At 38.2% G+C, this 13,655-nt stretch overlaps 1 protein-coding gene across 1 annotated transcript in view; it reads left to right on the forward strand.

The window, feature by feature from the left end:
- Positions 1-13,066, forward strand: part of ATSAC1B (Phosphoinositide phosphatase family protein) — a 52,649-nt gene extending 39,583 nt beyond the window's left edge. Inside the window, exons 19-21 of the mRNA XM_039123856.3 lie at positions 1,455-1,547; positions 7,655-7,721; positions 12,593-13,066. Coding sequence (XP_038979784.2) covers positions 1,455-1,547; positions 7,655-7,721; positions 12,593-12,723 — 291 coding nt within the window. The 3' untranslated portion in view covers positions 12,724-13,066. The remainder of the gene's footprint in view (positions 1-1,454; positions 1,548-7,654; positions 7,722-12,592) is intronic.
- Positions 13,067-13,655: the final 589 nt, after the last annotated feature.

Here is a 13,655-nt window from a genome sequence, read left to right on the forward strand (position 1 = left end):
TCAAGTCCTCTTTTATCCTACAAGTGCCTTAATAGAACCCAAGTTAACTGTTCATCAGCCATAGTGGAATATTTATTGCATTTCCCCATTTCTTGCACCACTTGGCCCTTTGAATCTTGTAGCTAGTGAGCCACTTGTGCTTCTCGATTTCATCTTTGTCAAATTTAAGCTCCTTGCCGCCACTATTCTTATAATAAATGTCATTATTCTCTCTCCAATTTGAAAGTTCAAAGGGCTGAGTGATAGGGGTAATGGAATAAAAAGTGATGTATTTTGTACTGGCTAAAAGAAAGTTAATGTGGGGTCTCATCGGGGAATTTCTAGGAAAGGGAGTTTCTGATCCTTAAATATGTAGAAGAGAGGACTTTGTGTGTGATTATTTCTATAATGAGGGTGTTTTATGCAAAAAAACCCTAAATAAATCTTGTCCAAGCAGCAGAATGCAACTGTTATATTTTCAAAATATGTTAATAGAAGAGAGGACATTATGGTCTATTTGACATAAAACCATACATTCAAAATATATATAAGCAACAGAACACAACTGTTATATTTTCAGTATTTCTTTAACAATCATTTGATCAAAAGCTGCCCTTTAAATCACTGAGTTGTCTTTCTTTTAAGGAGGCATACTCTATCCATGGCTAGTGATTCTGACTGTGTTTGTAATATGAGGAATGCACTGCACAAATCAATAAGTAACTTTATGATGGTTAAGCTAATTTAAGTTTCCATTTAAAATGAGTGACCTTAAAGCATTACATGTGAATCATCTCATTATTCGAAAATTCAAGTATGAGACATTTTTTTAAGTAAAACACCAAAGTTAGCATTTCCCAATTAGAAATGAGACACTATAAATGGACCAGATCACATAATTCTAGAAAAGAGTTCAAATAATTCATATAATATCACAATTTCTTACATAGGTTCACTTATAATCTGAGGCAAAATATGCAACCTTGCCAGAAAGGCAGAAATTATTCGCTGAAAACTGTTTCTGTATAAAGAAAACTATCTAAAAAGCATGAATTTTTTTTCAAATTTTTTGATTGAGTAGAACCTATAAGTAACTCACTTTTGTCCTCATCAAAGGGAAGAAAGGGATCAAGAAAAATATTTTTAATTTGCAAGTGAGAAACTAAACATGAGGCATGTACATTTGTTAAAAGGATATATGTAACTGGAATTTGGTTATTCATTAACAAAGTATTTCTTTCATTTACATGTTATCTTCATTTATAAGAACAGTTAACTTGTGTACTTTCAAAAATGATTTATCCTCTTAGAATTTCTTTTCTCCAAAACTTTATGCAATCCTGCATGCTTTGTTCGTTTCTAACAAAAATAATGAATGTTTTTACAAGATCTCATTCTATAACTGCATGTATTCATGGAATAGTTGAACTATTATTTTTATAAGATTGTCTTTTGTTGTTGCATGGGTCGTTAAGGATGCTATTGATCTACTACAAGGGCATTACATTGTTTCTCTTAATCGGGATATGACTCCTACAACCAAAGCAGCTGGCTTGGAGACCTATGCGGTGCGTATACACCATGTTGTTTGCATAAAGTTCTATTGAATTATGAATTATGTTTTAATAACTAAATCTCTTAGAAAGTGCACTAATATGCTGATTATTGGTTATTTGAAGTTGGCTTTACTAGAAATTATACAAACTATGTGACATAGGACAACCTAGAGAATTGCATTAGGGGTTTAAAATGATATGAAGATGCTAGGGCTGATTTACTAACTTTACAGTCTTTTTGTGAGGATCTGCACAGACATGTGTTTAGACCCAGATTGGTGTGTTGGAGGACTTGGGTACTTAAGAAAGGCCAAGGACCCAAATTATACCTTTTGGTTAGGCTTTTCCGGTAAGGTTCTAGGCCATTGCAAATGGTAGTAGAGTTGATCAAGCTTACGGCCCAGATATTGACTAGGGATACTGTAGCACGAGCCCTTTTAGGTTTGACTATGGGCTGGTCATGGTGCGTGATTTATGATTGGACCCTTCCACAGCGAGTGTACCAGGTTTTAATGGGAGGAGTGTGTGAGGATTTGTGGATGTGTGTTCCCATATTTGTGCATCAGAGAGGGCCTTGGGTATTTATGTTGGGCCAAGGAGCACAAATTTCACCTTCTGTTAACCCTTTTGGGTGATGTCATGGTGATTGTGGGATTCCCTGGATTATGAACTGTGAAAATGTTGATAATTGAGATGGGCATGTACCTGGGGTTAAGGATTAAAACTCGGAGTATGGTTAGACAGGAAGATGTAGATTCAAAATCTCAAAAAACAATACCAAAAGGGGATAAGAAATGGATAATGCTTAGTGGCTTGTTGCCTCGATGAAATCCTAGCCTCACATCTAGAGTTTAATGGTCTTAATTTACCAGCTATGTAAAAGTCCAAAACCAAGTTTCCATTTTATGGATGTTATCAGGTCGGATGGGGTCTGGCTTTTAGAACAAACCCAAATCCGTTTGGGGCTGTGGCTCTAAATTTTGTTCCATCCCAGGCTTATTGAAGGAGTAGGCCGGGTCTATTTTGGGTAATTAGAATATCATGAAACTTGTTAAATCTTCCGGTTGAGTTTGGGTAAACTTGGTTTCCTATCGAGTAACGGACTAAACATATTGAACAATTAATCAGGCTAATACTCTCCAGGATTTAAGAAGTTTATTAATAAAACATCCAATTATATGCTTTAAAAAATAAATCATGACCAACACTTCCTTGATAGTTAATAATATAAAAATGATTGGCTAACAATTAAAATGATATAGTAAGTCAAGTATGAACAACTAAAAATTTTGTAATATGTGATAAATCTTCTTTTTACCCCATTAAATTATAGAACAAGAGGTTCTAAATGCCGGTACCGAATCTTGTATGAATTTTGCATCAAAACATTATGGTATTGTAAAGTACCGATACTGATACCAATGGTGTGTACCAAAATTGAAAATATCAAAAAATAAAAAATTGTTGATATCAACCATTATCGTTAATAAAATACCCCACCAATACACACCATTATGGCCATATCGTTGGTTTTAGCATTCTCGTATTTGTACAAGTGTTGGCTTTGCATCGGAGCATTAGAGTAATAGCCAAGATCTGCAAAACCGATACTAGAAACGGTATCAATACGTTACTAGTTTGGTATGGTATGGTCGGTGTGGTAGGGTATGCATCCTGTATTGAGACAGGCTCTTAAGACTTTTTCCTACTCCCAACCATGATAGAAGCTGGTACATGGCAATTAATTCAGACTGTTGCAAATTGGTTCGGCTCATATATTGAACCAAATGTCAGTACCATAATGGCACCTTATTAATATGATTTGGTACGAGACGGTATGAATTAGTATGGTAGACCTTGGCGCTAACTGTACCATCCTGTTCTTGCATTTTTTGATCTATGGAATGAAGTTTCATACACTAAGAGTTTAGAAATTGAAGGGTATATAAATCCAACTAATACTATATATATAAATTGTCATTAATTGGGACTAGGTTGCGTTGAGCATAAAAACCTGAAACTCCAATCTGACCTGAAATTTTCAACAGGTTTGACTTTAGACCAACACCCAACCCATTCACCGATTGGTCAGGGTGTAGGTTGGGCCCAAGTTGGGAACTGGGTTGATAGGTCGGAGTGATACCCCTACCTTTTCTGGAGTTATAGTGCTGGTGTTATATAAGAGAAAATAATTAACATGGGGGCGACACCCCTACCTTCTCATGTTAGGACTCGTCACAAGTAATGTGAAAGGATTAGCCAAGACCAAGGTTTTAAATACCATAGGATGGGGTTGTCCCAGTTTTTCCATAGAATGGGTTGCCCTGTATCCCACCACTTGGGGATAGTGGATGTCTTGTCTCAACATCTGCTGTCCTGCACACGTACCAGGAAACTCTAGGGTGGCCAGCCATCACAATCAAAAAACAATTTTCTTTTTTGTTCTTTTTTTTTGGCATCACTATGAATTGCTAGTGTGAGGCATATGCATCTAATATTAATTTAGAATAGTAATGTTATGCATGGACATATAGGAAAAAATTAATCAAATTTGTATCGGCAAAAAATATTTTTTGGAATAGAAAATATAAAAAATAATAGTTTAAAGGTCCGCAGTACCAGAATCGGCTATCATGCTTGTAGGCCATTGGTACGGTACGGTACGCCCCGATGTTGTGCCGTTCCGACATGAACTGATAAGAAAATCGGCAAAGGGAGGGGGAGATAGAGAAGGAGAGAGGAAAAAGAGAGGGAGAGAGCAGGAGAGGCTGATAGAGAGAGAGAGAGAGAGAGAGGTGGAGGGAGGGGGAGGGGGAGAGGAAGAAGGAAAGAGAGAAAAAGAGAGGGAGAGGGCGGCAATGAGTGAGAGAGGCGAAGGGAGGGGAGAGAGTGCTTTCGAAGCGCTCTTACCTCCGCATTGTTGGAACAGGGGCGGAGCCCCGTTTCACCCCTGTTTCGAAATGAAACAGGGGCTTTGGCTCCTTTTTATGTATTTTCATGATTTTTTTAAGTGAAGTCGGAAGCCACTGCCAACTTCACTTATGATTTTCTTTGTTTGAAAGGAGGGCTTTGAAAGCCCTCTTACCTCCTCCCTCCGCCTCTCTTGCTCATCGCCGCCCTCTCCCTCTCTTCGTCCTTCCCTCTCTCTCTCTCTCTCTTTTTCTTTCTTTACTTCTCCCTCTCCCCCTCCCTACCTCTCTCCCTTCCTTCCTCCCTCTCTCCCTTCCTTCCTCCCTCTCTCCCTTTTCCTCTCCTTCTCCCTCTACCCCTCCCTCTCTGGTTTCTCAAGCCAAAGGCTGGAACCGTCCCGGTCAGCTTTCAGTACGGCTTGGTATGCTTCAAATCGGGCAGTTTGGAATGGTATCACCGACGTTGGTTTAAACGTTGTCTCATATAAATTGCAAAACTACTTTTGTGCTTTAGTGCTAACTTTTTTAGTATTGAGCCGTGTGTTCATGGTGATGCCATTCTTGATATCAAATGTGAATTTTTTTGTCTTCTTTGAAATGTATGTTGAGAGGAGTAATGCTAAAAAATGATAGCTATTCAGTAGATTTTAAAATATGTTCACATGTCTAACTCACAAAATATGAGATTATTAATTGCTATTCTTAATTGTAAGTGATGGAGATTATTGTCAAGAATGATAGAAAAGGATGCTCCTGAAGTAGGTAGCATGTTATTATCTTATGCTTCAAAATAATAAGATGTAAGTGTTGTGGAGTTTGCTAGAGTATGTTAAAGTTCATTGTGCAGACTCAAATTGGCCCAATCTGTCATGATTGTTAAACATTCTATAAAGCTTTTAGTACCTCCATGTTTAATTAAGCTCCATTATGTAAGCCTGTCTCCAATGCAATCATGGTGGGATTCATCTAAGAGTCCTGTCGGATTCACTATTGGAAATGTTGCAATCCATGAATCATTTAAGTCCACAATTTGAGTTTCTATATTTATCCATAGTGTCTGGGGCTTGTTCTGTTGATACACGTTGACACAGCTTATCAAGCCAACTGCAGTTGTATTGCTGAAAATTGAAATTGCTTTCTGATCCATTCATCATGGTTATAGACTTATTAGTGATCTTTAGGGGTGAAAAACTCTAAAATAATAATTCTCTTTCCATTTACTCTAGAAACATTGAAATTGGTAGCCCACTGCCAATAATTTCTTGCGATTGTCGATACTTACGAGTTGTGATATATACAAGATCTTGAGACAGATTTGGATCCATGGATACAAAAAGATCAGCAGACATCCATGAACATATTTCTTATTTTTGATTGAAAAACTCTGAATGAGTCATGTTAGGGTATAGAAACACCATAAGAGATCAACCCTACAGTAATATATTTATCATGCTTTGAAAGGAAGGTTCTGGGATCAAGAATAACCACATGAAGATATCCCTTATACCTTCAGGCATACAGTGACATCCTTGGATAGTCATACGTCAACAGCAATCTTGTTTTTCTCTGCTTTATACATTCTAAAGAGAAGTCTAACTAGAACACAGAGATCTTAAAATGGATATGTTGTAGATCATGGCAATAAAAGAAAGAATAAGAAAAACACACACACACAGAGAGAGAGAGAGAACTAAATTTCAAATTTAATCAATGTACAAACATGTTTCAAACTGAAGTGAAAAATGCAGAAAACACTTTTGTTACGTTACTAACTTCAAATAAAGAACACTCTGATACTTCACGAGGCTCAATGTGTAGATTCCTTACTATATATTAGATCCTAGATAACTGTATTGGAATATGTCAATTACATACACACACGCCGAAAGCTGGGAAAATCAGGTATAGAGAGTTTACCTTCAGTTAAATGTCATAGAAAGAGACAAGAAGGACAAATAAGGGAAAGAAGGGTGGGGCAGGATTTGGCATACCAATGATTAACAAACTACTGTTGTTTGTTTTATCAAGGCATTTGACAACTTTGTTGTTGCTGCTAATTGTTGGGATCTACAAAGTTTAACATGAGTATACTGGATTAAAATGAACAAGGCCCGTTGACATATGATTTATTACATATCAGACATATGATTTATTACATATCAGCCCATTAAACTCCAAAATAAATTTTTACACGATGCATCCAAAACTAAACTAGCAAAATCGTAAACAAGTTGTAGCATGCTTGTACTAGAGCCAGTACCTATCATCTTAGAGAAACTTCATATTTAGAATGAAACATTGTCTAAATAACTTAGCCATGGCAATCCAGTCAAGATTACATTAACAAAATATTTCACAAGTTACATCATTTTCGATAAAGTGTATACAAGGCAGAAGGCAAATTGAACTATTGAAGCTCCTAACCTCAAAGATGTGTTTCTTTAACTAGAGAAGTAATGCATGTGGATACCAATTCTAGGTTTACTATTTAAATTTCAGCTTTGCATATTTTGCTTGTTGTCGAGTAATAAACAAACGTAAAATTGATCATAAAAGAGCTGTGTAAATCTCTGTAAGGCAAGTCTAACTTATGAATTGTGTTAGCAGACTCGTAGTGTCATTAGGATTAATTCGTCAAGAAGTTTAGTGTCTCTTATATATGGCATATGGAGCTCCAGTTTTTATTATGGAAATTAAAATTTTTGAGATCTCTCTCTTTCTCTCTCGGGTTGGCTGGTTCTTCATATCTTTCCCCCTTTTTCCTCGTCTTTCCAACCACCTTCCTTGTTAGACTGTCTTTCTGCTCCTTCTCATCAACCCACTCTCTTCTTAAGAATGTTGATACTCCATCTCTCATTTCTATTCTTGTAAATGAAGGTTAAAGAAATTAGATATTGTATATCCTTTTCGCTTATTCCTATTGGCAGCTTTTCTTTTGTTTTGAGTAAAATGAGACATTAATTTTCGGTTCGCTTCTTTTTGATAGCAATACTTGGCACTAAGCATGACAGAGAAGCAGAAGTAGTTGTTGATTTTGCATCTATTGACCTCATATTTGTCTTTCATATTTTGCTTTTCTCGACATTTATGCATATCAATGTGGTCTTTTTATTCCCCGATTGAAAGCTTGAAATTCTAGGTATCATTTGTCTATCTTTATGTTCTTTCATTCGGCTAAACTGATTTAGATTATGATTTTCTCATTTGCAGTCCTTCCGACTGGCTTTTGCACTGGTTTTGGCTGGATTTATGTTTGCAATGATGTCACTTAGACAAGGTGAGATGACTATAACTTAGATGATATTTGATCAATTATGACTAATATCCAGTTTATTGTTGTATATTAATTAGTTGTCTAATCATAGGACATCTATACCAAATAGAATATTCAGCTTATGTGCTAACTGAATACGTTTTGCTCACTGCGGATAATGAAATACTGATAGTATGAGCTTGAAAGAAATTACATCCTCTTTTCCTCAATCATTTTTTTTTTCTTTTATAAATTTAAGGGGCCCTTCTTACACTATTTTTTCCTACAACTAGAACACTTCATGTGATGAAATCAATTGTTATTTGTGAGTTTTCATACACCTAGTGTGCTCGTACCTGTTGGTTAATATCAAGGTCTGCTGTGCCGAAACCGAGGCCTGGATCGGTTGTCTGGTAGCATGGGTCGGTACGCTCCAGTACAGTTCGGTGTCGGCCCAGTATCGACACATTAGAGACGGGGGAGAGGGCAAATGGGAGAGAGAAAAAGAGAGAGAAGGGGGAGAGGAGGGAGAGAGGACGATGGCGAAGGCCGACGGAGGGCCGGCGGCTCGTGCGGAGGAGGTGAAGGGCTCGCGGCTGCGTTCCTTGTTTCGTTCGAAACAGGGGTCCGGCTCTTTTTTTTATTTTACGACTTTTAAGTGAAGTCAGCAAATCAAAACAGAGGATCTGGCCGCGGAGCCCTCCTTCGCGCGTCTCACCAGCGCTCCGCGGGCCTCCCTCTCCCTCCCTCTCGCTCCCTCACTCGCTCTGTCTTTTCCTCTTTTTCCTTCTCCTTCTCTCCCTCCGTCGACAGGTTCGTTTCCATTGCCAGAACCGTCTCGGTTCGCCGGTACGGCTCGGTTCGCCTCGAATCATCCGGTTCGGGATGGTTCCACCGACCATGGTTAATATGTTTTTTAATAAGAAATTATAGCTAAACCAATTGACTAGGGAAGTCATGTAACTTAGGTAGTCAATCTACAAAGTTGGACCCATGCAACTAATAGGTCTGAACTGCATATTTTTCTTCTATATCAAGGGCTTTGGTTCAAAAAAATTGAAGCCAATTTCCAGGAAATTTAGAGTGATCATATTCAAACTTTTATCCTTCTTTCTTACCATAATTGATTGTGGTATGCCATTACTAGACGAGCTTAATCATGGCGGCTATCTTGGCCATCCCATCCCATCCTGTTCCTATGAGAAAATGGGACTGGGATAAAGTAGGGACTTTGGAACTTATTCGTGTAGGGAAAGATGAAGAAAAAAGGAAAGAAAGAAAGGAAAGATGAATTGGAAAGAAAGAAAGGAAGGGAGGAGAAAAAGAATGAAAGAAAGGAAAGAAGGAAGAAAGGAAAGAAAGAAGAAAAAGGAAAGAAAGAAGCATAGGAAGGTATAAGAAAAAGAAAGAAGAAGAAAAAGAAAAGAAAAGTAAGGAAAAAGGGAGGAAAGAAGGAAGAAAGTAAAGAAAGAAGAACAAGCAAGGTTTGTAGTACTGGAATCGACATCCATGCCAGTAGGCTGGTGGTATGGTATGGTATGCCTCCATGTCGTGCCATTCCATCATGAACTGACAAGAATACTAGCAAGGGAGGAGTAGAGGAAGAAGAGAAAGAGGAAAAGAGAGGGAGGGAGGGAGCGGACGAGCGCAGTGGGGGGAGAGAGAGAGGTGGAGGGAGAGGGAGAAGGAAAGAGAGGATAAGAGAGGGAGGGAAAGGGGCAAGGAGGAGAGAGGGAGGGAGAGAGAGGCGGCAATCGAAATAGGGTCGAGGAAGGGGGGAGAGAGAGCTTTCGAAGCCCTCTCTCCTTTGCGCGTCGGAATAAGGGCGGAACCATGTTTCGTTTTGGAGCAGGGGCTTTGGCCTCATTTTCTATTTTTGTTGATATTTTTTAAGTGAAGTTGGCCGCCCTTGTTTCGATGCATGGTGTCCTCTCCCCCCCTTCCTTGGCTCTATTTTGACGGCCTTGGCTCATCGCCACCCTCTCTCTCTCTCTCTCTCCCCCTCCCCCTCTCTTTTCCTCTCTTTCCTTCTCCCTCTCCCCCTCGCTCGTTGGTTTCTCGATTTTATTATCGGAATCGTCCCAGTCCACCATCGGTATGGTTCAGTACGTCGGGTTGGGATGGTTCTGCCTTCCTTGAGAACAAGAAAGAAAGAATGAAAGAAAAGGAAAGGCAGGAAAGAACAGGAAAGAGATGGAGGGTACCTACGCTACTCTCGACCAGGACTGCCACCGGACGAGGCAGGATAGCGGGGCATCTTGTTCCATGGAGAAATCGGGACACCCTCGTCCCACGGGATTTAAAACTTTGGTCATTTTAAATACATCAATTAAGTAGATGAGTTTTAGATTGTTTATTACTTTTATTTAAAAAACTAATAGCTGAAACTAATTGGAGTTATCCAAATTTAAAAGTAGCAGACAAATGTAACTGAATTTCAGATATAATATCAGAACCTCCTTCGAAGCAAAGGTTGATATTCTTTGATATTATTGTGTAAGAAGATCCTCTCCAACATCTCACAAAAGGATGTTCTCTGGTGTTACTCGAGGGAAAAATTCAATATATCTTTTTTCTGATTGCAACTTTCTCGGCATTGCCATGGTTGATGGTGAACTGCAAGGTGATGACATCGGAGAATTGGAGGAGACAAAATGAAGAGAGGGGAGGAGGGAAGCTTAGTGGATGAGTTTTGCTTTCTTTACTCTCCTCTCTCTATGTGCAGATGGGTACAACTGGGAGAGAGCTGTTAAATTTCGTAAGTCCTGATAACTAAACGAGACATGCGCTCTTTACTCTGTTTATTGGATGATATCACATCTCAAAAATATGAAGCAGATAGGATGGTTTACTGCATGAAAGAACATCATATGTTCTTTCGCACAGAAGACCTAATCCAACCCATTATCAACATCATTGCAATATCCACCAGCACCTATAGCCATTTTCTAGGCGTCTTTTACTCTAGCATCAAATTCACCTCCCTTTCTCTAAAGGTCCAGCACATTTGTTGCCTTTCCAGATATAGCTCATTACCACAATGATTGGCCTAAATCTGAACTATCTAAACTACATTTATAGCTTCTCAATTACAGGTTTGTTTTACTCGGCAGCTTATGTCCCGAGGTTTGCCCCAAGACGACTTCTTTGTCAAAGACATCTTAACAAAAAACCCTTAGATTTTGATCTAATAGTAAGTGTAAGAGGAAGAGGATGGGAACATAATAGGGTACAGAAAAGGGGGAGGAGACCCTCTATTGACATGTTCTGAGGCTGTATTTGGTTGTGGAATAAGATGGAGCAAAAAGCTTTTAATCCACCTATTCCACCTCTTTTTGGCCATCTTAAATAGTTATTTTAGATAAGGATGAAACTACTTTTCTAGATGGATGGAATGAATATTCCAAAAAAAAATTGTTACACTAGATGCTCTACTTTTTCTACTCCTAACCCCTTGGATTACTCCAAATAAATACATGGAATAATTTAACCCTCCTTTTTCCCTTCCAACTTCATTTAATTGAACTAACCTGGATTGTTGTACAACCAAAAACAGCCTTATAATTTATCAAAGAAAATAACTTGTGGTTACTTTATGTGTCTGTGCCGTTCTTTTTGGTCACGGTTGAGGGTAAGGATGTACAAGGGAACTAGTTTGATAATGCATGTGTTGAACTGTGAATAGCAATAAAGGACTTGTATGCATATAAGGGAGAAAGCAATGGTTTATATGCAAATTTTTCTGGATAATTAGAAGTAAAAATATTGTGCTGAATTGTGATCTGACCCAGTCTTGACCATATTAAACCCAGTCCGATCCATATTTGAAGGCTCATGGACTGGGTCGAGTTCAACAATTGGACCCGATCTAAAGTTTGGATTGGGTCAAATTTTGTATTTTTCAACCCGACTCAACCTGACCTGACCGCACCTGTAAATCATCCAGGTCTAATTTGAATCAACAAAAAATGGGCCTATCCCGACCCATACCTGATTAGCCCGACCCAAATACCTAAATCATATAAACCTCCTTGTCTTTGACTCTAAATGTCTTTCCTAATTCGTTGAGTTAACTTTAATTTAAACTAATTTCTCTCCATCTCAACAACCACTTTTCCTCTCATCTATTTTCACCTAGTTATATAGAAACATTCATATTTTGTTTTTTGTTTTGGTGGATTCTTATTTACAATGCCCTCAAGTATATTAATATATATATGTATATATATTAAAAATTGTAGCTTGTAAATTTAAGAATGATTAGTTGCTTGGATGAAATTTAAAGTTTTTGAATAAATAATCAAGTTTAAGTTGACCCCTTTTAGTTTTATCATTAAAGTTTATGTGATTTTATATTTAATTATATATTTTAGCTATAAAAGAATCGTTGGATGCTTGTCTTGAATTGCAAAGCCAGCCTGACATGAACTGAATTACCCATTGGGTCTAAAATCCTTTCCATGGACCCGACTCGACTTGACCATATCAGCTAATGGATCGGGTATGAGCCCAAAATTATGTCTCGAATATGAAAACGAGCCAGTTCGGGGTTAAGCATGCCCTAATCCAACCCAACCCGTTTGTAGCCCTAGGGCTAATCAAAAGTACACTTAATTCTGAATGGTTGCTAACAACTTCCTAGTGCAAAACTGATATTGGCAATTAGAATTGTTAGTAAGACCTTGTCCATTTTTTGTTCTTCACATAGGGTGTGGTTATGGTTCTGGAGTTTACATGATCATCAAGGTCCACACTAAAGATAATTTTATTCAAGTAACTTTTTAAGTTTATAAGGTCTTTGAGAACTTTGAAGTAGTTTCGTTGAACTCTTTCAGGTTTAGGTTCTGTGATCAAGCTACCTGCGAACTATCTGATGTTGTCCGTTTCTTTTGCAGCACGAAATGATGCCCGCCATTTATTGCTATCCCTTTTTTGGGCTGGCCTGAGCTTGGGTGTAACCGCATTGGTGAGAGCCAATGGTCGCATGTTCACCAATCGGCCTCGTCTTTTCAGATCACGGCACTGACAATCAACAAAGAATATGTTCAGTTCTGGCAGTTATCATTTATTCACCATTTGTTCGCAGGTAGCATGAGCTTATAGTTAGTTTATCATGATATGTTGGAATTGTTTGGATGGTGATCGTTCTTCGTGTTCAATTGGATTTTTTGGGTATATTAACTTTCTAGTGTTGGTGTAATAAATCAACCTTTGGCCAGCCTTGTCAATGATCTAATGTAATTTACAGTGTACTAGATCACGGTTTATTAGAGTGTATTGTTCTAGTTCATTTTGTAAGTAGGTTTTGTAGAAATGGTTTTGAGGGTATTTGAAACAATGCTTATCAAATTTATATCAATTTTTAAAAATGTTGACTTGGTTAACAACAGCTGGGAGGAAACAGGATGTCGCAATCTGTAATCTTTCAATCAGGAATCATCTCTCTCTCTCTCTTTCTCCCAGAAAAATTCATATGTTTGGATGAGTTATAGATGACGCATAGTTTGCATGATACTGGTCTGCGCGGTTTAATGGTCCAGTGCTGGATTACTTAATTGATAATCTTGTTTGTGCTGTGTCCCTGCTTGCATGCATCCATTTTCCCTCAGAAGAGCCCATCAGATTTGATTCCAAACGCACTAGTTATAGCCGTGTTTGGCAGCTTGCTGAGCGCCTTTCTATAGTTCCTTTCGTTGTAATGCATCCCCCGCTGAAGCTCTCTGACCGATGTAACGGTTATAGCGGTTACTGTTTGGTCCACCTTACGAGATTTGTAATTATTTAGTATTAAAGTAACGATTTCAATGAAGGCGTCACGAGACGGTACAATGGAAAGCCACGGACATCACAATATCATAAGGCTGTTATTGTCTAAAAGACTTTGATCATTAAGAGATGATTCTTTTCACATGTGACACTTTTTGGGGAGTAAAATCTGTGAAAATATTGAATTTTGAG

Source organism: Phoenix dactylifera, chromosome 3 (assembly GCF_051530095.1).
Source record: "Phoenix dactylifera cultivar Ajwa chromosome 3, Ajwa_hap1_PhDact_Kaust_v1.1, whole genome shotgun sequence".
NCBI lineage: Eukaryota > Viridiplantae > Streptophyta > Magnoliopsida > Arecales > Arecaceae > Phoenix > Phoenix dactylifera.